Here is a 27,016-nt window from a genome sequence, read left to right as displayed (position 1 = left end):
CAATATCGCATTAACTCGATTACAGCTTCTACAACTCCCTGCAAACGGTACATACTACTAGTACGTGGTATTCATATGCATACACAAGCAGCCAACCCGTGCTTCTTAAAGCGGTCGAGTGTTCATTGATAAAATTGATGGGAACGGCAAAGAAGATCGATTGTGAGGTGGCATTAGGAGTCGAAAACCAAGCACCGCGATTGTGGAACGGTACATAATTTACCTTTTAAGTACTGTGCTATCCCATACACAACTGTGCATATTAAATTCTGTGACGAAAAAGTACCTAGTAAAAATAGTATTTGATCGTTACGAATGAAGAAAAGATAACTAAAATATTTCAAATATAAGCAGAAAAACGCTCGTCAGCCGCGGGCCTAATGAAGTGAATTTAACCACTGGACTCATGTAAATGCTCCAGCTTTCATGTTTCATTTTCAGTGCAGACGAATCATCCGCGATGATCACCCAAAGTGAAAAGTCTAAATTCGGCTTTAAGAAGAGAATCGATACATACAGTTCTAGAGTCTCTCTAGTCTTTGATATTCTACAGTCTCTGAGTACCGACAAAGCTGTTCGCCGATTGGCGGTGGTGCTCGCCTGGGCTAAGTCTGTTAGTCCAAAAAATGGAACCTCTAACGAGAGATTTGCGAGCCACCACGCACCTCGTCATCGCGCAGAGTGCAATCCCGCTCGAGGGCAGGAAAGCAGTGGTGGCTCGGTGACGGTTTCGGGTGCTCGAGCATTCAGCTGCCCCGTCGAGAGTTTTCCTTTGCTCGGCGTTCCTCGTGCGCCGCGTCGGGGCCAAATAATTTGCGAATGGTCCTGGCGCGCGCGAGCGAGCGCGTGTTGCACCCGTCGAGGGCGGTGAAGGCGCGTGGAAGTAAACGTCGGTCTATTAAAGGGGCTCCCGCCAGGAATGCGTATCTGCGGCTAAATAATAATAACTCGACGAGGCGAACCCTCTTCGCGTCCTCCCTCTTGCGTTCGAGTGGAAGGAGGAGGAACGCGAGAAGGTTGGCGAGGACAAAGAGGGTGAGAGGGAGTTGGGATGGTTGGAGAAGGAAATAGGGGAAAAGGGAAAGTGAAAGAGAGAGAGAGTGGGGTGATAGGGCGGGGGTAACAATTGAAAGGGGAAGGAACTGGAGAAAGATGTATGGGGGGAGCATTAATTTTTGAGAGACGACCGAGGGGGGAGAAGGACCTTTGTGACGGAAGTACAATCTGAAGTTATATTTTAAACGGTGGGTTTAATGTCTTATTTGTTAGTGTTAATGTCGGTTGTTGATTAGACAGTTTTTGTGACTTGGTAGGGAATTTTTAAGACAATGTGTCGAATATGTTGGTTCTAAGGACCAGAGATATATAGAAGCAGAGAGTTTTGAAATGTCTATTAAACAGATGCGTGTACGTATGTACACGTATTCGTAATCTATTTGTGAAACCATATTTTCATCCTGTATATTGTTTCTGTAGATGAACTTGAATACATCTATTAAAATTATAAATTACACGAATCACAAAACCTCATTATCAAGGAACTTGTGAAAATAATACGTAGATTTAGATACATGTGAAATGAATTAAAATGATACATGTGTACCTATACAGTCTCCGATTTTAATCTATAATTATAAGTTATTCATAAATTACTTGCTGTATAAAAAAATGAAGCAGGAGAACAAATATGATGAATTCATTTAAATGTTCAATGATACTGTCATCTATTACACAAATTCTTTAATAAAATTACGCAAGAAATGATATGGTTGATTTCGTCTTATTGTCCTTTATCTTGCTGTAGATATTAATCCATTATCAAACCATTATCAATTCAGAAAATGAAGGTGTATCAGAACCATGCTCGTATCTGATTTTGTCACATCAAAATGTCTTCTAAATTAATAATTTTTCTACATAACAACTTAATATTCTTCTGTAGGAAATAAGGAGCTGCATCAATTGATACATTAGAAGATCCTTTTATTTTCTTCTCGATACCATTTCATTCTTTTCTGAACTACTTTTTCATGCAAATCATGTACAAGTAATTTGTAATTACAAATTAAAGTCGGATACTATATACTCATGAAATAATACACGGGGACCCGTGTTAAATTTTTATCGTATTTTAATGTTTCACATTATTTAATGTGTAGGCAATTACAAATATATGAAATTTGATAACGACACGACACGATAAATAATTAAAAATTGCAAACTAATAAATTGGAAATTCTTGAATCATGGAAACTACCTTAACACTACAATTTCTATGATCCATTGTCCCTGATAGTTAATATTATTCACAAGTGTGTCACTGTGCAAGGGATGAAGAAAGTAGTACGATCATTCTTCAAGGACAATGATTGTATTTGCTCTTACGGAGTTAAGCTCGGCTTATCTGCGAATTATTTCGTCGAGATAGTCATATGTAACAGTAGGAGTAACTGGAACCTCGCGGCAATGATATGATACTTGATCCAACTATTGAACATGTCCACAGACAGGATAATACTCCGTTATTTATAGTTGCTACAGCCAACCACGTTCCCCTTGATAACGATAAGCATAGTTTACATTTGTTATTGTTATGATAATGAAACTGAGTAAACACGAGTAGGATATCATGACAAATATCTTGTTCTGATGTCATTTTATAGCACATACTTCACGAAATTTTGGATTATCAGGAGATTACTGAGATTCTTTAGATTCTTGTGACCTTTTTCTAATGCTAAATATAGTTATTTCATGGTATTTTATTATAATTGTGGGAAATATTTTAAAATTGATTTGAGGATTCAGAAATTTTCAAAGTAAAAATACTCAAATTTTGAAATAGATGCAACTTAAATTATTTACATCTCGTAAACTATTGAGTATATACCCCTAAAAAGAAGCATTGGCGTATTAAGTTTGATGAGTTCTACCAAATGCCAGTAACTAAACACAGAATAAGCGTTAGAAGCTGTTTTCAATAGTTCTGTATTTAAATTTTAATTTTTTGTTAATCGTTACAAATTAAAAATATCTATTGATATACAGGAATTTTTATTTAACAAAATTTTTTATTCATGATTTCCTAGATACCACTATATTTTACCTTCTGGATCACGTAACCAGAGAGTTATATTATACCATTAATTTTCTAATAACTCCCATATGCAAACTAACTGTACCCCTCTATTAGTACAGGTAATTGAGGCTATCTTGTCTCCAGTGAGTTACGATTCGACTGTACTATGATGACAATTCAAACTTTTCGGTCCTAGTTAGTTCGCAAACACTTCGATCAACAAACAAGAACTAGAATATTGCCCAAGCAACTCTTCCAAATATCACCGCTAAACCTTTCCATACGTCGTAAAATAATAACATAATCGCTAGTCCCCATAAAAAAATTGCCTCATTTAGTAACAATTCAGACGGTTACGAAGTTCTAAAAAGCTGACGTTGAAGGCACTAAAACGGCAGATAGCTGCGAGCGCCAAGCAATAACAAGGGTAGTCTGGTTCGATGGCACGATTTATTGCCGCCTGTGCAGGTCTCTAAATAATAATAATAAAAAGGGACCGTAAACTTTATGCTCATATGGTTGTACAAGTAGGCCGCTGGGAACTTCGAGCAAATGGGCAAGCCGCAAGTGACGGTAGTTTTAATTAAGCCATTAGGGGTGGCTGAGAGGCTGCGACCAAGCGGCTAGACATTCCAACCCTCTATTCCCTCCTTTCCTCCCCAGTCCCTCGCTCGCTCGCTCTTCCTTCTCGTCCTTCTCACTCGCTGCCTGCCAAATTAATATTGTGCTTACATTCCATACGGCCACGTGGCAAGGGAGTTTGTATCCGAATAAACTTCCTACCTTCCCCGCATTTTCCCGTCCCATACGCGTGCTGTAAGCGTTTCTGCTTGTGGAAATATTATAACAGAAATTACGAATCGGCGGGATTCCACCCCCCCTCCCAGTTATGCGAAACACGCTTTCGCGTCCTTCGCGTGTTGTCGCGCGAGTTGCTCGGAGGTATTTCTATGTGCAATTTGCGTGATTAATAATTATAGCGATTATTTAATTTAGAAAAGGGGAAAGGCAGACTGTACATATTTCTGTGGTTGTAAGACAAGATAATCTAAGTTACATGTTTCTGCTTTGGAGATGGCGCTTAAGGGTCTCAAGTTATTTGAAGAGTCGAAGAATTGACTTTTTTTGTTTTCGTATTTTGAATGAGTAGATATTCAAAATTATTATCTCAAAATTGTGGAACGATATGTTGCTGTCGTGCACAGCGAGGTTGGCGTGAGTGGAAACTTTAAATGAGCTTTTCTCGAAATGGTATTTTTTAAATTTGCTAACAGTGTAGGGAATAATAGTTGAATGGATTGATAAACTTTTAACGAATCATTAAAAACATTTCTGCACATAGTATATGTTAGAAAATTTTTAATCATTTGTTTCAGTACATCTTTTTTAGAAAAAATGTAAAGGGAAACCTAAGAGAACCTAAGGGTAGAGCTTAGATAAACGTTAAAATTGAAGACTTTGATTAAATTTTAAGTAAACTTGATTTGGACTACTAGAAACCTTGGTGTAAAATATGGAATCGATTTACGATACAATTATTAAGAAATTATTCATAAAAGTTGATGCATTTTAACACAGTCACATGTGGCAGAAACTAAAAAAGGCTGCTTGTCGTTTATTTTTTTGGTGTGAAACAGGAAAATTATATTCAAGGATCTTACCAAAATTCAATACTGTTTTATGGGCTTGTGTCTTCTTGAACCCTTATTTTTAAGCAAACAAATTTTTTTAATGTTTTTTCTTCTTCGAGAAATATAAATTATATATTCTAGATTTCGATTAAGGCCTTAATTCGAACTTTTTGAAAATGTGATAAAGGTCGTTTTGCCTTATAAATTTGTAGAAAATTATAGTTTATGAAATGAAGTTGCATGGAATTTGGAGAGGATTCTTTCGTTCTCTAAATATTGTAATGTGTACTTTACTTTAGATGTTTTGTGTATTTTCACACATAATGTACATTCTATACTTTCGTATACAAAATGTTAGAAATTTTAAAGGGTAATTCTACATGCTAAAATAAAATGAAAGTGAAGACAGATAAAATTGCGCTCCAGGCTTCGTTCCTGAATTATTGATTGTTGAGAAAACGCCAAAAATAGGTACGCCTGAAATGTGTCTGACTCAGGATTTATTGTACTGACACCGCTGTGTCTGCATGCTGGCAGTGGAATAAGCCCCCAGTCAGACACATTTCACACGAATTTTAGACGTTTTTGTAACAATTAGTAACTCTAAAACGAAGTCCCAAACGCAATTTTGTCTTTCTTGGTTTTCGTCTTACTTTGACATTTAGAATCACCTTATAAAATTTCTCATATCTGTAGTCGAATACCCTTTATACAGGGTGATTTCAGTAAGTGGTACATATTATAACTCTATTCTAATTGAAGTTAAGAAAAAAGCCCTAAGGGAAAATTGTGCACTACTTAATAAACTACTATTCCACGATATAACTTTTTCACAGATATATCAGTTGCAGAGTAAATTTCTTTTGACGTAACTTGATTCCCCGTGTCATTTTGTGTAGAAAAAAATATAACATCAAGTTATTTAAAACTCAACACTTATGAAATATTTCATATTTTTTTCAAATATTTACAATAAATATGTTTCGCTCTTACGTTATTAACACTTTCTAACATTTTAATTATTGCTCATAATTGAGTTTGGGAATATCCATAAAAATAAGTTTCTCTAATTAATACCTACTCATAATTAAGAGAAAATGTCCAGTTTCGTATGCTTTCCCTTAAATATCTAAAACTCTCCAAGCATTCAACTTCCAACACTTATAGCAACACTCAACCTATCAATTACACTCTAAGCTACACGATAACTTCATTACAATCTACATCTCATTGCAACCAGCGAACCATTTGTCTCTACTACTAATCCCCTTGGAATTTGGCAACGCCTCATACTGGACACCCCTGTAACACTGTTCTAGATAACTGGACAAGCCAATGTTAATCTTGGCGCGATTAATAAAAGTCATTTTCCCCGATCGTGACTCTGTACTTTCCATGGAATGTTAAGTACCCAGTGAAAACATTTCAACGAAATAAGTATGTCACTATGTACTGCACCTTGCTGATAAGTTGTCTAGCGAGACTGCAGTGGAAAGGGGAATACTTCACAAATTTCATGTGGCCCTATCTACATACATACATATATCGTTTTTTTAAGAATTGGCGATGAATTTCTAATCTTATACCTAGGCACACGTACTTTAATAATGAAACAAAAGGACATACTGACATATTCCAAGTTAGAAAAGGTAAATTACAAGAAGATCATATTAGGTTGATGCATAAAAAAGTTTGAAATTGATACACTGATATGGTGCATTAAATATTGACTAATTGTAAATTTTTATGAATTATGTTAAAGAAGAAACTATTTGCTGTTATACATGTGTGCTGCATACTAACAAAATTTATTATAATTTATAGTATGGTTATTAAGTCCATATCGCATATTTGGCTTTAAGAATAAATATATTAAGAATAATCTATGCTTCAAACTGGCAAAATGTACTGTGAAAGTCGCAGAAAATAAAAAAAATTTAAGGTCATATATTTTTAAAACACACGTATCTTGAACATGAATTAAACATTAATAAAAAAAATTAAGAAGAATAATATGTATTTAGAAAAGAATAAATCTACAATGTAAAGTAATTTTTGGGAGTTTAATTATTATATTAGAAATTAAACATTCTATAATTGTGTTAACAATAACCTGCGAGTGCTCATTTTATTTGTTTTAATAACACGATTAGATACATGGTTAAATTTCGGATCGGTACGAAATTTCACTGTATAATAAGGAAATGCATACTCTAATATTAAATTATCGCATATACAGGGTGTTTCTTTTATTCTACACATTCAAATATCTTCGTTATGTTTGCTGATACGAAAAAATGTGTCAGAACTATGTTTGGTTCAAAGCGATTTTGTATGGTGCAGCATTGTAGTGCACATCAAGACGAATTTAATGACCCGTGAAACTATGACCATTAAATGACCTTAAGTGAAAAAATCACGCTAGTTTAAAAGCAATCAAAAGAATGAAAAAATTTTAGTTTTTCATATTTTTTATTACCACTTGAATATTCTCTTCTCTGGTAAACTTCTCTGATCATGCTGAGACAAGCAAGGCAATACTACTCACGTGATTGAAGATTATTGCCATGTTTATGATTTCGTCTATGATATATTATGAGGTCAAGCGTACGTTGATATCTAATGTAAATACAGATATTTCAAGTCAAGTTATTTTAATCAAAAATTGAGACAAAACGTTTAAATGCAGAAAGATATCTTGATCGTTAGTGTCCATCTCAATTACATTACCAAGGAACGATGTGATTTAAACACGATGAGTGTCTAGCCCATTATGTGAGGATCTAAAATTATTGAATTTTTCACTCAAGGTCATTTAAAACTCATAGTGTCATAGGTCGTTGAATTCGTCTTGATATGCACTACAATGCTGCATCATAAAAAATAGATGTTAACGTGCAAAAAATGGTGGCCTTCAAAACTCGAAAAAAATGACCTTGAGAGGAAAGACACATGAATTATAATATTCCTAGTTTTTATTTTATTAGTTCTGACACATCTTTTCGTACCAGTAAAAATAACGAAGATATTTGAATGTGCAGGACAAAAGAAACACCCTGTACATGTAAATCAGAAAGTCCAACAGACTGAATTCTTTTTCAACGTTGTTGAACGTGTTACATCTCTGCTAAGAAAATCTACGTACGAACATATTTTCAGAAATATTTGTACAGTAAATAAAATAGTTTCCTTATGTATAAAACGAATATTAAATATAATGACGAGTATTATTTGTACCAGTGTCCAATTACTGGGACATATCAAGGTATTAGATTTTTTTCTCCCATAACTCATGAAACCCGCATTCCTTCCACTAGTCAATTTACCAGCTTCGCATAGTACATACTACTTATTACGGATCAGTTGACATTTACTTACCAGCTCGTCCGTCGTACCCGCGCTCGTCGTCATCGTCTTCACGCTCCCCGCTCTCTTCGCCAGCGGTGCCCTGGGTCTGCACAACCCTTGGTATTTCTGTGGAGAAGGAAAAGAAACGCGCGATCACTCCATGAGAAATGCAGAGTCGATTTAAATATAGAGCCATATCTCTTCTGAGGAGCTACACGATTCTCTTTCTCGAATTCGCAAATTTTGCCTAATTGGACGTGCGATGAGGCGATAACACGAGCCGTTCGGTCGCGTGTTCCGTTCGATTGATCGATCGATCACTTGCAAAGTCAGGACGGCCTGGACCGAGGCGTTCATTTTTTGTTTTATTTCATTTTATGTTCTTTTTTCGATTTCTTCGGTCCTTTGGCATGGGATTTGTTAATGGGACCGGATGGCGAGCGTTTTATGAGATACTGTGTGTTTTAAAAATTAAGCTTCTTGGATGCTGCATAGCTCTAGCGAGTAGTTTTCTTTTTATGAGGGTGAATATAGGGATAATGGTCCTTGTGATCTTGTGAAAATGGAAAATTTGGTTTTTGACATGCCTTCTTGTGTTTAAAAATTTGGTGTGATTTGCCAGTTTTTTGGATTACTTTGGACTGACTTATAGGTAAATGAATATTTGTGTATTAAATAAAGTAACTAATGTAGTTAAGTAATTCCTAACTGAGTGGATAATTATTATACATTTTAAATGCAATTTATACATTTAATACTATTTTAACTGAAATCACACTGAGGTTGCACCTGAAGTAAGTAATTAAATAGTCTATTGTATTTTTAATTTATTATACCAAACTCTCCTCTATTATAGACCTTTTTTTTTATTTTGAATTTAAGAAAATTGGCAATGATTTTACTATTTTAATAAAATTGGAAGAAGAATATAATTGTTTCATATTGCGAAAATTTATCTCACATTTCGCAATTTACAAAGTGCTTCTACATTTGTAAAATTTATTACAATTTTAAATGTAGTGTATCTTCGTTTATGATCATGTTGCCAATTTTCTTGGTAAATAACGTAAAGAAAATAATGTTAAGGTGATATCAATTAATGAAATCGCTTGAGGACAATGCGTGAATAGATAATAGCGTTTCAGTGGAAATATATGTATGCATTTTGAAAAAGCAAATATGCCTTCTACTGACTGAAAGTCTATAGTAGTCTAAGAAAGTCTAAGTACATCAGTCATTACTTCCTTCGTCTGATCACGTATTCTCTCTTCAATGTTTTTTCAAAAGTTCCAACAGAGTTCCAAGTACTTTCAGTTATTCTTCATCGCTTAAATACGTTTCGTTTTCTCCCTAAATGCTAACTTTGTAGCACAGTAGAAAATTTCGTAGTAGAATTTTATTGCAATCATATTATTCCATTTAAAAATTGTTATGTCATATATTTATTGACATAAAATCACAAAATTCCTATCTTAGCTAAAACCGAAAGAAATTAGTAGGAAAAATGATTTAATTTATTCTTTCATTTTTTATTCTTTTTAAACTTATTTATTTTTCAAATTGTAGAATTGCTTTTATTAAATATTTTGCTTATAATTTCGTTAGGTATTTTAGATATAAAAATAATGAGAGTAGCTACTGCAATAGTAAATATTCCAGAAGATATATATTATATTACAAAATTAATTTGCTTGCACCCATATTAATTAATTTTGCATATCATTTCGGAAAGAGCTTAAAATGATTACGAGTTAAATATGAAATAAGTACAGAATTTCGAATTGCAGCTTTTGAACTAAAAAATTAAATTGCATTTTTTAATGGTTTCTCAAGCAATGATGAAAGAGTCAACTATTATCTCTTTAATTTTGTTATGTTATCTACAGCTATTCATTTCATTTTATTAATTTTATTATTATGTTCAAGAGAAAAATCCTTGATTTTAATCTTCCTACAAAAATATAAATTATTTAGTACTTATTACTTCATATTTGTACATCAAGATTTTTATTGCCAAATTGTCAACTATTTTCAAGTATTTCTTGAACACCCAGTGTATTGGAGCTTCAGGTTTAATGTACGTATCTATACGCATAAGTCAAGATACACTGTGCAGGAAAGGAGGTAGTGCGATATGCTGGAAATAATTACGTCTGTTAAGCGCGCCGCCAACTTTGCTTGTCAACATCGTGGGAACTCGATAATCAGTTATTGCGTGAGACGTCAACAAGATTTTGAACATGAATTAAACGTTTATTCAATAAGCACGAAAATTCGTTACGAACATAAAAACGGATCAAAGAAATTAAATGTTCATATTGTGGAAAGTAATTAAGAAGTACCAATAGCAATACTGATCGTTACCTTGAAAAGTTTGAACAACTTTTAAGGATAAATGAAGGTCCTTTTTGCAATACGAATTAATTAATCTGTATACTGATAATAATAGTATTATCAACATGCATAATGAAAAACTATTGTAAATGCAAAAAGCTTATTGGTGTTTCTGTTTACAAAAATAAAATTTGATATTACAGGATCTAATTAAAGATAAGAGTTTTAAATACACAGAAATTATTTCTTTTCATTATACAATCTCTATTGTATAACAAAATTTACACGATTGCAGTTCTTCTATTTATAAATTATAAGTAATATTTTAATTTTTAAACGTATTAGTTATGTAAAATTTCTTAATGTTTCTTTGTTGCTATTAATCAAATGCATTATTTTACACAATTGTGTGTACTATATAGTAAAGCTTACTATAAAAAATGCAAAGAAAAGAAATCTTTGTTAATTAATACTTATTATCTTCCATCACCAATCAAATTTCTGGTTATCTTAGTTTAACAAAATTGATAAATTTAATGGCACCTCGTTTATGAAACGCAAACATCAATTCTGAGCAACTGTTATTAAGTTAAAGCTAATTGTTACTAAGAATTTTAACAATTTTGGTGTCTACTAGGCATTAACTCCGAATTTGATACTGCATATTTTCTACTTTGTAGATAAAAAAAAAATAAAACATAAAAAGGAAAAGCGAAACGTATGTTTACTTACTGATACAAGGTGCAATGTGAGATCTACTCTGCTGGTAACCCCTGGCACATCTGTTACAAGTGGTACCGATTACACCGTCTTTACAAGGACATTGACCAGTGCTTTGGTTACAGGTTTTTCCAGAGGCTCCGATCGGGTGACAGTCACACGCTGTAACACACAACATGCGAAATTAGGAGTGGTTAGTCAAAAGACAGCACGGTTAATTATTATCTGCGTTTTCACTTTTAATAATTTATGCAATGGAATGTATGATTAATGGTTAAAAAATGAAAAATATTAATGCAAATTCTGCTTTTAACACCAGTCGATACCTTGAGTTTTCTGACAACACCTGCTGGTTAATGACATTACTGTGTTTATACGAGAAGCAGACTAATGGGATGGTAACAAGGGTCAAGAAGAGGGATGGTATGAAACCTGCTGCTCGATGACGTCACGAGGTAGAAAGGGAACTTTTCGAATGGGGTGGGAATTGCTTCACCAACCAGTGATTACTAGGAATTCTCATCCCATTCGAAAAGTTTCCTCTTTACTTGATGACGTCACCAAGCAGCAGGTTTCATACCATTCCTGGTTAGAAAGGGTTCGTCTAATCCAGGGGTGCCAGACGATCAGAATTTTCTGACGTCACTACAACAGGAGTAAGAGTGGGGGATAACGCAGACCAATCGTATTGAGCCTCCACACTCTCCCACTTCTACTTCTATTGTAGTAACGTCAGAACGTTTTGCTTGCTTGACATCCCTGGTCTAATCACACCTCTGACTACCATGTGTCTCGCTTTCAACACGATGCATTGTCGATTTTCGTCATTTCTTTCAGCCAATACGGACAATTGGGATTCGACAAAGGAGCGGGACTTAACCAATGTGCACTAAATATGGCGAAAAATAAAACTGCGTTACTAAAAAAGATACACATAATTGTCTTGAGTAACGTGAAAATGTTAATTAAAATAGAAAAAATTTATTCTTGAACGACGAAGTAAATCCTTCCCACAGAAATGTTATCGAAGGAAAACGTGTTCTCGATGCAGTGTTAATAATGTTTTTCTTTTATATCACTAGATGTCGTGGCGTTTATGTCGAATCCTAACGTTTGGTTGATGTGTAAAACTCCTGAACTGGAATGGGGATCTACACGCCAATCAGACCTGCATTCCTTTACCTAGCCTTCCTCTCACGTGGACATCATGTAAGTATGTATTGTGAAATGTCTTATACTCTGAAATAGAGTAGAAGAGTGGGGGTACTGTAGACAATGCAGTCAAATACCGTGTGGTACCCCACTCTTTTACTCGATTACGTCACTGGAAGACATTTTATCTTGATATATCGCAATTCTGCTTCAGGGTTAAGTGAGAACATCTTGTCAGTTTCCAAAAATTTTGGTAAAAGAATTGTTCAAAAGTGGAATAGTTGATGAAGCAACTGCATTGAAAAGAACTTAAAACTTTAAATACGTTCTTCTCGGCACTGCATTTTCTATCTGACACCCAGCATGTCTCTGATTACCTTTAAAGTCATAGACATTATTATATTATATTGTCCCACAAGTCCTTTTTGTACTTTACACGCTCAGCCTAGTAAAAAAAGGAAAAGAACTTATGGGACAGTCTAATATAAAATGTCTACAATATAACGTATGATTTTTTTTATCTTTCTCTTCACTGAAATGTTATGAATATTTACAATTGATATTTTTCAACGAAAAGAACAACCTTCTTTCTTCACAAAGCTGCAGTTTCCTTATTTTTTTAAATTATTCAAAAGTTGTTAGTTATTACATTTTAGGTCCGTTTATAAGGAACAGAGTCTTTACAATTAAAGTTAATTGAATAAATAATTTCAGAGATCTACAAAGTGTCAGCTGAGAAGGTCTTACCAAACATAACAGTCAACAACATAGCATTACTCTGCCACTTCGTCAAATTGCGAAATACAACCTGCACAAAAGTGAAGCTAAAACCTGCTTAACATGACCCAAAAAAGTCCCCATATTTTACTCTCTAACTGCCACAGAACAAACGCATAAAATTCACCAGTTTTTCTAGACCTTCAAGATGGCGCACGATCTTAAAATACGAATCGAGATAGTAACGTGGGGATGCTAAGAGCAGAGATCGAGGGAGAAACGTTCGCTCGGTGCAGCTAGAGCTTGACACGTTCCTTTTTGCCCACTTACTTATGCAAGCTCGTATTTTTCATGCGAGAGAGACACTGAAAAGCGGTTAATTACGATTGCACTTCGAGCCGAGCGCATCCCCGCGAAAATCTAGGAGGAGACCCTCGAAAGCTCTGTCGGTCGTTGCTCGTCTGCTTTCCCATTCCTCCTTCCTTCCCATCGCCCTCTCTTCGTTCCCTTGTCCCGTTTCTTTTTTCCCCAGCTGCCACTTATCTACGGCATTACTATTTCGCGGCAGAGCCGTTCTTGTATTTTTACGCGAACCCGCGAGCCACTTCAACAGCTTGTTGCACGTCCGTGTAACGGTTGGCAATTATCCTCCTCGTGAACATATCGCGCGAATTTAACGCTGGAAATTTCGGTATTTTATCCCAGCTACTCGCGCTTGCGACCGTTTTTCTACGAGCATCTCGTTTTTATGGTGGTAACGCGTGAAAAACGTGGTAGATTATATTTTAACAATATAATGTTTCGGTAATGTTTCTATAGGCATGGATTATAATCATATTTCCATTTAGAGGCTGAATAAATTTTCTTTTAACCCTTTGCGGTCGGCATATTTTTCTGAACAAATTCCAAATGTCGCCACTGTAATGGCATTCTGTTGCAGAGGGTTAATCACTTATATTTTTTCTTTTATCATATGAAGCGTAGAAAATGCAGTTTTTATTAGATCAGATGCGCAACATAATTCTGCATATTTTGCATCACAAGTATGGAGCCTTTCGATAATATTTTTTGTCACAGATTTTAACATTTCTGCTTTCAAAGTTTCGATTTTCTCATGTATATTATTCTTACGGTTTTGTACTACTTGTGAATCATTGGCATGCATAGTTAGTTCTTACAAAAGTGATATGTATAGAGAAAAATTGTCGTTGGTAATAAATAAAATTATAGTAAATGCATGCATTACTAGCCAAAAGTTTGAAATGATTTTCTAAATTCAAAAAAACAAAAATTACTTCATTTGACTTACAATTTAAATAACAGTAAACAATTGTATTAAATTTATTGAATCATACTGAAATAAAGAGTATATACATTGTTTCTTCAAATGAACTTTTTTGTTGTTTCTTCCTTCCCTTTTAACTACAGACAAGAAAGATAGAAAACTTAAATATCTTCTGAAATTAATTTACATCATTACATCTAAATTTATTAAAAATTGTTAATTTTTGTAAGATTGAAGTATACAATGATCCTTCCACGTAACAAAGTAATATAATTGTACCTTCAAAATAGATAATTATACCTACTTTAGAAAAAACTGGGTCATAGAAAACTTCAAGTATCTTCATTATCTTTTTCGGTAGACAACTTTGCAGATAATTCTCTTAAATAACATATTTTTCGTATAACAAATCGAGTATGTTAAATACTACGTATCTGCAGTACAGCAGCTTATTAAGATTTAAAATGGATTAAAATTCATACAAAAAAGGTGGAGACTGTTGAAATAGTTTAAATATTCACGTTTCACTTTTGCAAGAACAATTACCAAGTGAATATATAAAGAAAACGACTGCAGGATAGTAGGAAAAAAGAATAACGTGAAGGTGAGAATGAATTACGATGGTCAGAAGAGATAAGCGTACAGCCTCGACAACAGGAGTACGAAGTGATCATTTGCACTTCCGCGAAATGGATTAATCTTGAGGAGAATGCCGAAGGGACGAACAACCGGTTCACGCTCCTCCAGCGTTCGTACCATGGCCATGGAGGAAAATCTTCAACACGATCAAGTGGAATGAGGTTCGCGAGAATCTACTAACTAAGTTGTCGAAATTTATTAAAGAAATGTCTTGCTTCTGCCTACAAGAACATATTCTTGAAAATAAAATTGTTAAATTTGAGGATTGCTCTTATGAGTCTTTTAATTATTGTTATATATTTTTTTTGACTTATGAGTGTCCTGTATTCAAAGTAAGGCGCATTTGTAAAGTTAGCGAAGATATAAGTTTGTTGATTAAATTCATAGCTTAGTTACAAAACACTTTTAAAAGTTAGCGAAGTTTATGTACGTAAATCCTTATCAGAAGAGTGTTGAAAACTTAAAATTAAATTTTAAGCTAGATTGTACTTAAGAGTTTACAAGTTTTAAATACAATCTGATGTTCATTCTTAAAGGTTTACACAAAATTATTTTATTTTGTAAGAAAATTGTATTGAAGAATGTAGAATAATTACTGATTAATCAAATATTTAAAGTGCTTAGAATAGTTCAAAATTGTAGTATTACATTGAGTGTCCCAGAATTAGTGGTAAAAGTGGAGAGGTGTCTCAAATGTATTAAGTTTATTTATTAACATGTAAGACTAAAGAAAAAGTATTGTTTTTAATAAGAATTCTTTTTTTAAAAATAATTTTAATCTAAGGGCACAAGAATAGGTACAGATACAAAAATATGGGTAAGTACCTTACCTCTCTTTGTTTGATTAGTAACATTGAAACATTTTATACAAACTGTCTCAGAATGGGTAGTAACAAGCAGAGTAGGAGTGATTTAATAAGTCCCAAAAAATATGTTTGCGTATAAACTCGCTCTCTATCCACTTGTAGCATGCTTCCTGAAGCAACCTGTATACTTCAAAACTCTCCTATAATCAAATATTCATAAATTACAATATAATTTATTTCAAACGAACAATTTGTAAAATTTCCTTCTTATATTACTTTCTACTCATAACTAAGAGAAAAATTAGCTACAGAGCCTTTAAATCTAATTTCAGTTGGCATCGAAAGTCGGTTGTATTGCATACTCAAATTGAATTCTACTTATGAAGCCATAAACATAAAAAACTATTCCCCACATGTTTGCCTCACGAAAGAAAATATAATAAATAGCCCTCGCGATTTTTTAATAACATCATAACATTCTTCAACCTAGAGAAGAAAAAATTGACTAGAAAGTCTATAAATCCTAGTTCAATTGGTATCGAAAGTCGGCCATATTGCATACATAAATACAATTCCACTTATGAAGTTATAATCTTAAAGAATTATTCCTAACATGTTTACTCTCATAAAATAAAATATAATACATAACCCTCACGTTTTCTTAATAACATTCAAACATTCTTCAAACAATTTAAAGAAAAAAGATTGGTTGCAGAGCCTTTATATTCTATTTCAATTGGCATCGAAAGTCGACCATATTGCATAATCAAATACAATTCCACTTATGAAGTCATAAACCTAAAAAGATATTCCCCACATATTTGCCCTCACAAATCAAATTATAATAAACAAACCCCGCGATTTTTCAATAACATCACACCATTCTTCAATTAAGAGAAAAAAAAAACGACTATAGAATCTTCAAATCGTAGTTCAATTCGCATCGAAAGTTGGCCATATTGCCTAATAAAATACAGTTCCACTTATGAAACCATAAACCTAAAAAGTTATCCCCCACATATTTGCCCTCACAAAGCAAAATACAAAGCATAAACAACCCCCGCGATTTCTTAATAATACTTATTCAAGCGTTCCCCAAACAATTTAAAGGAAAAAAATATTAAACTCGTATCGTAAACATCGATCGTAACATGTAATCAAAAACTAACCTCAACGTTCTTTCAATCGAAGCCGGTCGTAAAACATCGATCCCCATCGCGCTTCCTAATCGAGCCGCTCATCCGACGTGCGGTCGTTTTTGAATCCGCGCTTTTTCACCGTTCGTCGTGTCGTATTACGTGACGTTACGAAACATCACGTGCGAAACGTGCTGCTCCGCGGCGTCGATCTCCAGGAAAACGGGCCGCAGTCGTGTCCCACATTTTTTCCCGCCGATCCTCTCAATTATCAAGCGGCCGTTTAACGTACGTGTTCCCCATGGATCGGTCGGTAACAAGGCGTAACGCGAGTAAAATGTAAAATGGCCGTGATTTACGGTCGGCGTGTATACTTTCTTTATCCTCGTGGGTGTCTCGGAGTCATGTTTATATTAGCTAGCAATAAGTGACACGACGGTATGCCTGCTCATTTTACAGGCGTAAACGTGAGTTACGGTGCTCCGTTGTGCTTCCTGAGCACGCTATGCGACCGATCGTTCCCCGTGACCCTTGCGAAACGCGCCAAGACAGGGTCTGCGTATCGTGCATCGGTCCTTCGGGACCTGCGCGCGCACGTGGTTCTTGGGACGCGTCACCCGCGGGAAACTATTCAAATATGACTTCAAGATTGGGGCGCGCTGCTAGGATTGAACACTTTTTATTTGAAATATAGGTTAATTATGAACTTATAATTACTTGAGTTGAGATGGAAGTTTATTCCAGCATAAAAATGTGTGAATATAAATTCTGAAATGTTGTTTTGATGAAGTAGTTTTGAATGAGTTATTGTATTTGGTAAATATTTCGAGGTTTCAGGTAATGTTAGAAACAAACAAATATTAGCGTTTGTTTTATATTACTGAGTATAAATTGAATAAATTGAATATAGTCGAATTTTAAAGTCCCTAAAGTGATAGTTTTTGTTCAATAAAAAAAGTTGTTTAAGAAATTGATCTATGTTTTAGTTATCTTTTATTGAATTTCCTTTTTGTCGCTAGTAATTATTATTTATAGGCAATTTGAACGTAGGTACGCATACGTTGTTTAAATTTTTACAAGCTTGAGCAATTTTTATATAAAATAAAAAATAATATTTTGAAATGAGTCATTTCAGCCTACAATTAGCTTATTATTCTTATTTTAGAAAAAATCTAGGAAGAATAACTTTATTTCATGTTTCATGTTTCTTGTGATAAGATTATTTAAAATACAACATAATAAAATATCAAAACGGATTATTTCATTTAATAATTAAACAATGAAAAAACAAAATAACACCTAACTAACTAAAATGATATAATTTATATAATCATTTTTCAACTATTTTATTTATTTCATTCCCAAGCTTGTTTGTTTTAACTTTCTTCCTGGCACGGTAACCAAGCAAATTTATTTTATTTGTACGGACTGTTGGAGATATTCTATTCCAGGGGAGTGTTCGAGTAGATTTATACATTGAGTGTTCTTGTTAGGTCACACATGTACGGACCTCTAACTTCAATCGGTATTACATACCTTTTATCCGAATGAAATCAATCATGTTTGCGTGCGACTATAGTAACTGACGTAGTCTACAACGGAAAGTTGTGGGAGAATGGAATGTTTCGTTTAAATTTCAGTCGAAAGGTTTTTTAACTTATTCGACATCTGCTAAGATAGTTTAGTCTTGATAGGTAATGTTACGTAAGTGAGAGTTATGTATTTGTTTAATGCAAACTGTTGATAAACTCATACAGAATATTCGACGACAGATATTAGCAATTTTAAGGGATGATTCTATATGATAAAGTAAGATGAAATTACGTTTCAGGCTTCTTTTTGGAGTTACAAATTTGTTAAGTAAATGCCAGAAATACGTGTGAAATGTACTTTTCTCGGGACCATATTCTACTGATTTTGTTTAAGGCAGTATTTAAGTGCTTTTTTAATAATTAATAACTTGGAAATGAAGCCCTAAATACAATTTCATCTTTTAAAACTTAAAAAAAACTACAAAAATTGTTGACATTTATTGTCAAATACCTCATATAATAAGCAAGTATAGGTATGTTATAAACGTTGTTGTAAGAAATTTTAATTTTAATATCTTTATATATTTACATGCAAAATGTAAATGTTGGTTTAATTAATTTGTTGGGAACTGTTAACAATATACATTATACGATTAACACATGCAAAATTGTTTTCAGTTATTTATTTTTTTATACGTATTAATGTTTTCTCATACAAAGAATAATCACACTCATATATAATAGTCATATTTAAACAGTACACAAAGATGAAAAATATATCAAAGCCAATTGAAGATAATGTTTGAGTCAACAATAAAAGAGGATCTATAAATAGATCGTCGTAGAGTGTTACTCAACCCCCAGAAAAAGCTGCTAATACAGTAGACTCATACAAGTCAGACGTGGAACAACAATCTAGCACAGTGGCCGCTGTTTATCGCACTTTCCCCTTCAACGTCACTGCACTTAATGATTCGACACTGGCTCGCATAATCCTTTAAAGCCCTTTTGTAAGTTTGTTGACGTGCTCAACTCGTTAATGAACCATAACTTTTTTAACGTCTTAAAAGGAACGGTGGAAATCGAGGGGACGCCGAGGAAGAAACCCTAGCAAGGTCAACTTGACCCTCCTCGGTAATCGGCTTAAAGCGCCTTAACAATTTCACGTGGATATACGGATATAAATACGCGCATACTTCTGTTAAAACTAGCCTGCTAAGTTGAATTTATGAACGCCCCTTCCAGTGGGCAACCACCATCTTCCTTCCTTTTTCCCTTCTCTGATGCGTTAAACGACCGTAATCGCGAGCCAACTGACGATCCGAGCCTTCCACTATTACAATTACATTTTCTTCCTTTCCATATACTTACGGCGCGTGTCGTGGGCCATAAAGGAGAGGGTTGTAATATGTGATGGGAAAGAAATACGAGACATCAAGATTTTGATTTATACAGGGCGTCCCAGAAGTGGTGGTACAAGTGCGAAAATAGTGATTTGATATGAAAAAATAAATAAAAAATATACTACCCCTGATAAAAAGTTTTTGGTCAAATGCAACAATATGAAGCTATTTATAAATATTGTTGTTTTTTAAATGTAAACTGCTACCGTATGAATATAAAACATATATGTGAAAATTGGATGAATTTGGTACGGTAGTAACAATATGAAGTTATTTATAAATATTGTAGTTTGTTAAATGTAAACTGCTACTATATGAATATAGAACATATGTGAAAATTGGATGAGTTTGGTGTGGTAGTATTTTACAATTTCAAGATTTACAATATTTTTAAATAACTTTTTATCCTTGCGTTTAGCTAAAAATTTTCTGCTAGAGGTAATAGGATAGAACTTTTTAATATCGTGCTTTGGTTTCAAGAAAACTGATTTTGAATTATAATCAGATACAAGTATAAAAAATACAGTTTTGAGTGCTTGAAGGGTACATAGAGTGAAGGGAACACTCACGGTCTGACTACTGTGTTTTTTCTACTGCAAGTTAGAAACATTCCCCTCTATTATTTTACCACTAAAATGTCTAAAACTGTACTTGGGAACTCTTGTACTCGGCTAAAATTCGAAGTCAATTTTCTTAAAAACGAAGCATGATATCCAAAAAATTTTATTTTGTATTTTTTTCATACAGAAGCATTATTTTTCCATTTGTACCACCAGTTCTAGATCACTCTGTACATATAACATCAGTTATTCGAGAATAAAATATTCTCGACATAAACTCACTGCTCAATGACAAGTTTGTAGTATATGGAATGTTTTTGGGATCAAGTCATATTTATAGTAGTCTACTTTGGTTTTATTAAAATCACGCAAGTAAAATTATTTTGCTCTAAATATTTTTAAGCTACATTCGATATTGTATCAATATGGGAGAAGATTATAACGATACTAAAAAGGAATTTACTTTGATTTATTTTCTGATTTTCGATGTAGGAAATATAATTCATTCTGTAATAGTTGCCATTTTAAAATATTGAAGAGCGTTCAAGGTATATTGGGTTTTGAAATGTGATATGGTGGCAAAAGTGAAATTGCAAATTCGTAGTAACATAGGATACTAATATTTTAGTATAATGATATTAAGAAAATAGTAATATTAAATTATATTAACCTTTAAAAATATATGCTTTATAATATTCGAAATATGAATAGACCTGAGAATATAGTTAAAAAATTGTTCTTTCTATAAAAATATACTTAATCCATTTTTTTATCATTATCAATCGTTTGAAAAAATTGTGTTGTTTAATTATTGATTAGAGTTAAAAGAAAATTTTGTTAAGAGATACATTAACTGTTACAAACGTTATCAAAATTTGTTTAAGGTAAACAAGTTTAAAAGAAATAAATTTTCAGCCGTGATATTATGAGTAATTTTCATCAAATTCGTGAAATTGCAACGTTAAAAAACAATTCCATGGAAAGTTAATGAGAAACTGTATCAATAATCGTCGTTGAAACTGGCGTAAAATCGTGGCGTGGTTTCTCGATTCTTTCAGGGAGGAAGACAGGATAAATCGGGCAACAAATTTGCATACTGAAATCGCCCACTTGTTTTTGCTCGCAGCAGGTAGCACGTGGGTCGTTTGATGGTTAACTCTCTACCTACGTCCTTCCTCAGCCTCGTAAGATCACAGCACCCTCCGTTTCGACAAACTGCCGTGTATCAACAACATCCGGTCCCAGATTTGGTATCCCTTGCACAGCCTTCGGCACATGAAAGCTCACGAAAATACGCTTCGACGAAGGAGTTTGTCAAAATAAAATATTTAAACTTTTCAGTAATACAAGTTTATTCAATTTCAAAAGAATAATTTTATTTCATAGATCAGGAAAATTAAATTACTTCTCTTGTGGTGTTTGTTGAAATTAATTTTGAATAAGAATCATCTATCCTAACATTTAAATGTCTGTTTACTAGCGTTACTAATCACTCAGATCTACAGATCTGATCTTAATCTGATCTGGTCTTAATCAAATAACCGATCAATTTTTCGTTTCCTACAAATTAGTTTCTGCTTTTGAAAATTGTCAATTTTTTTTATCAAATTTCACGAAAATAATTTTCTCCTTTTATTAAGTTCTATTTATACTACCATGTATTTCTGAAATTTAATTTTTATCCATTCTAGCCTAAGATATTACATGTATGACTAAACAACTTAGAGTGATCGATATTGCATAATTTTTCTTTATAAAAGTACCCTCAATAGTCATCTAAACGTTAGATTCTGAAGTATTGCAAAGCCTTCCATATTTCAATCTCCATGATTCAAATATTCTAATATGAAAATCTTCTATTATTTAAACAGTATGTTTTATAATAACCTTGTTTTTTATGTTATAAATATGTAGCATTTACGTTCAATACCTACATACTTTCCTGTATTCATAGTGCGTAATTTAACAAAGGTAAAATAACAAATGAAAGTGATGATGAAGATGTGCTTTCTAACCCCTTCTCATGTAGAAGTATTCCAGACGTTTGAAAAAGAGTTTCGACGTTTTGCGACACACAAACAATGGAACTCTATAGAATTATATACTGTAGACCTAAAAAATCTAAGCCACTTATGTCGGCAAAACTATGCATAGCTGGTACAAAAATATAGCGTGGTGAATTAACGTATCAAGTGGTGATATACCCCAAATCGTGATCCTGAAAGAGGTAAAACTCCTTATCTCTCAATATTTTTGTCACTTCGCTTATTTTAGTATCCGAAATATCATTATTTTAGCGGCTGACTGATATTACGAACACGTTGTATTTCTAAGATAACTATTAGCTTAACAATTAAAAAATTTCAGGGTTTCTAAATATTCTGAAAACTGTTATTTTCATCTATCGCTAATTTTTATTTAAATAAATGAAGTCTGATATCAGAAAAACGATTGTTCTATTATATAAAAACCCCTTCACGTTTCAACACTTTTGTCTCCCTATTACTTCAAACATAAAAGGCTCTCCTATAACTACAAATTCCACTATCCCCCGCTTCACTATCACATTAACTCATAAACTCGACCATTTTCCTCCACACTCAATTAACCGTCATCACTAACGTCACTTTATGTCAACCAATTTCTAAAACCCTCACAGACACAGCATCCGCAGAAATTTCACCGTCGCCTTAAACACCCCAACCTATAATCTGCAATACGCCTCGCCTTCACGCAGAGACACGCGAGCGTGGCTAATGGAAACCTTGACTCATTGAAAAAGATCGACGCCGTCCTCAGCGAATATATTTCCATTTTCGAGCGAAAAGACTTGCCCGCGACACGCGGCGATATGTGGCAATAAAAAGCAGGGCTCGTAAATTTCACAGGGTCGCGAGATTAAAGCGGCCGAGCGAGCGGAACGCGCACGCGGTTACCGCGAGAGCGATAAATGGATCGCGGAGAAAGATAGTCAATTAAATGGAGAACAACGATCGGTACACGCGGCGCGTGGATGCCAGCCAATTTATTAATCGGATTATCAGGCTGATTTCCCTCGAGTAAACCTGGGTGCGGGTTGCTCGATAATGTCGATCCATCGAAGCCCGAACAGTTCCCCCTCTGTCACCCCGATCCCTTGCTCCCTCCTTCCACCCTCTCAAGGTGGAAATTCTCGTCGCCTTTCGCTGCGAGGATTCTTTCCTTACTCCTCCATCGAGGTTGAACAAGGGAAAGGCTATGGGAAAGTCCAGGCATTGTGTTTTGATTAGCTGTGCTAGAAATTGTAATTTCCAGAAGAAAATCGTCAGCTAATATGTATATTATACAGGATGTTTCATAACATGTGGGACCTACTTCGACTCCTAGAGTGGGTTCCACATGATATGAAACACCCTGTATGAAAATTCCAGGCGAAAAACTTGATAAATCCATGTTTTTCGATCTTCTGTTTTGATGTCGTTTGGTAGGTATGATGGAGTATTTTAATTATCCAACGCGGAAGGGGAGAATTCCTCGCAGATTCCGAGATATAAGCATTATCTTAGAATGTGTACAGGGAAATCACTTTACAGGTCCGTGAGAAACAGGCGAATAACATAAGTCCACGAGAAATTTTAATTTGTAAGAAGAAGTTTGAAGGTTGATGAGATTTAAAAGTATTTTGTAAACCTAGTAACTAAAGACTTTTTCGAGAAGCTTAAATACAAAAAGAGTTTTACTATACAAACAATACTAATAGCACTAAATTTTATTATTATTATTTTCGCATTATAATATTACTATTTCCTTTCGTTACATGATTTTTGCCCGTTTTTATTTGATATTTTTAATGTAAAATATTTTATTTTAAATAGTAACTGTATTAAGTAGTAGTTTTATAAAAGATTATTAAAGTACCTACTGTATGAAGTTACGGCGTCAAATTTTCAATATGGCATTGATTTCGAACGTTTCGAACTTTAAAATCGGTCCTCTATAAAACTACGAGAATGTAACTTATAAAGTTCTTCCCCTGACGTCTTCATATGAAAATGTAGAAAGTAAAATTAAATCACTGTAGTAAATCCAGAAGTCGAGGAAAATTTCTCTATTCTGTATTTTCGTCTGATGTGATGTACAGACTGCCTCAAAAGTTACTATACACTAAAATATATTTACACATTCGCACAGGATTTTTTGAAATACTTTTTACCATTTTATTAACAAATATTCTTTCCCTCGTTCCCCCCTTCCACCCCTTCAGGATGGATATTCTCGTCGTCTTTCGCTGGGAGGATTCTTTCTTTCCCCCATCCACGAGGATAAACAAGGGGCTATGGAAAAATCCAGGCATTTTGGCTGCCGTTTGGATGAAGAACAGGTTTTTTTAGATTAATGGGATTTGATGTACAGAGGAAAGGGGTTTTGTTTAGTCTGGTGGTAAAGATCAAAGGCTGGCTTCTTATCAACTGGGGGAAAAAAGGGAAATTAGATTTGGTTTCGAAAAATTGAACTGGGCGGCGAGATGCCTTTTGAATGGTGAAAGTGGGTGTGTCTTTTGTTTTGTGAGAAACGAGAGCATACGATGAAGGGTTGGCAAATGGATCACTGTTGGGTTACTTTCTCACTGTGAATTGTATGGCAAGAAATAGAGAAAGCATGTAATTGGTTAACTGAAATAACAGATGAGTTTATTTGGAAATACATATGTACGTGAATAGATTGCAAAGTTTTATTTTGAGAAAGCAATTATTTCTAAATGTTCATTTATTAAGTACTTAATTATTTTCAGATTATTGAGCGTAACTAGAATAGCACTGCAATTTTTAATAAGTGAAGATGAGACTAGTCTGTGATTTTGAATTAGAATTTACATGCATCATGCACATAGGCATTGATTTTCTCGGTGAAATTAAATATTAAACAGCTAAATTCTAAATAAAATAACAACCATTAAAATAATTCATTTTTCAAATATATCATTACTCAGATAACATTAATAAAGATAAAGTGACCGAGCAACTAGCAAATAAAATACAAATTTCATTTCATTAATTATTTCAATACAAATTTATTTCGATATACTCAAATTGGAAAATTTTTTTTACTGTACTATAAAAATGTTTAATAATTTTGTAAATAATATTCTAAGTGAAAATAAATGTGAAAGATTTAAATAGAAAGCTGATCAACACGTAGACCAAGAAATTCTGCTTTCATTCTAATTTTAGACAGTTATATGGAATAGCTCGATTCAATTGACAGTGCTTTTATTATTCTATTAGACCACATTAGCAATTCCTATTAACGTGATTCATAATGTAAATCAATATTATTTATAATTATGCAAATAAGACTGTCACCTACATATAAATGACGTGGCACTCAAGCTGTCAATGTTACAACGAATTGTCATTATCGTTATCGTGATTCCAGCTCAAGTCCGCTGCCATTCGACGTAACAGATAAAACTATAATAATATTTCTCCAAGGCAGAGAAAGGGAATCCATTATGCGATTCTGTGAGTGCTTTTCATAACAGACATTTCAATTTCAGTTTCTCCTAAAAAAACATCGCCATTAAAGCAGAGATAGACATTGTTCGAACGAGTATTTATTCAAGATAATTATCTGCATTAGCACTTGTTAATCGAACGTTTCATTCGGATTACAATTTAAGGGCATATAATAAAAACGATCTTTACCCATTTTTGTCTTGTTTCAGGACAGTAAAAGTTACTCTGACACCTTTAGTTCTTGTTCAATATAATAAATTCTTATAACAAAGAATTCATCATGTGAAACAAATTACTTTTAATAGTAAAGGCTTTATTACGTTGTGAATTTTACTTCTAATTACTAGAATATATTATTACTAAAAAAAAGTATAAAATTGGAAATAAAATTGGAAAAAAAATTGGATTACTGACCTAAATCACTGAGATAAATCCTTATTTATTAAAAATTAATTCTTCATAGCAACTGAAAATATTTATTACTAATTATTCTAAAAAGGATGTATTAAAAATTTGATTATCTCGGCACATATAATTTGTGACATGTATAGGACGATTGCTGAATTTGCATATCGTCCTTCCAGTACGTGAGAAAACTGTCATAAATCAAGAATTTTGAATTTTCATTCAAACGTCTTTTTAAATGTAGAGTTATCTAAAATTAAAAATTAAGGTAATAAATTTTTAAATCAATTTTAGATAATATATGTTTCACAATACATGTATTCTAAGATTGCTTAAATTAACATACAAAATAGTGCATTAACATATAAAATAGATACCATTACAAAATTCGCGGTGCATCATATTTTAAGCAAAACAGAATCTGACAACCCTTACCAACAATGTAAAGGAAGAATCTACGCATTAATCCTTTCGTGACCAAAGAACTGAATTTGAGTATTCTTATTCCTATTCTTTTCGTTACCTAGGCTTCTAACGTCACTTTAGTTGCGATAGTAGAAAGAAGCAAATGTGATATATACCTCATTACTTACAAAAGGGTTAAAAGATTGACAATGATAAACAGAATTCCACGAAACCACTAACACCGAAAATTTCATCAAGTATCCTCCCCCAGCAGCAGTTTAAGAAAACCTCACGGACACTATGCATCCATTCCCGTCATGGAATCGAATTTCGAGCAAGGAATCTCGATGAGAGCGCGCTTTCGCGGCG

The 27,016-nt window shown here is 33.6% G+C and overlaps 1 protein-coding gene across 1 annotated transcript in view; it reads right to left on the bottom strand.

The window, feature by feature from the left end:
• Positions 1–27,016, bottom strand: part of LOC143180389 (netrin-1) — a 260,615-nt gene that overhangs the window by 30,218 nt on the left and 203,381 nt on the right. The window contains exons 3-4 of the mRNA XM_076380084.1: positions 11,125–11,274; positions 8,089–8,184 (exon numbers count right to left, since the gene is read on the bottom strand). Of these exons, the coding sequence (XP_076236199.1) occupies positions 8,089–8,184; positions 11,125–11,274 (246 nt within the window). The remainder of the gene's footprint in view (positions 1–8,088; positions 8,185–11,124; positions 11,275–27,016) is intronic.

This window comes from Calliopsis andreniformis, chromosome 6 (assembly GCF_051401765.1).
Source record: "Calliopsis andreniformis isolate RMS-2024a chromosome 6, iyCalAndr_principal, whole genome shotgun sequence".
Lineage (NCBI taxonomy): Eukaryota > Metazoa > Arthropoda > Insecta > Hymenoptera > Andrenidae > Calliopsis > Calliopsis andreniformis.
The sequence above is the reverse complement of the archived record's forward strand: the minus strand, read 5'-3'. Positions and strand labels throughout refer to the sequence as shown.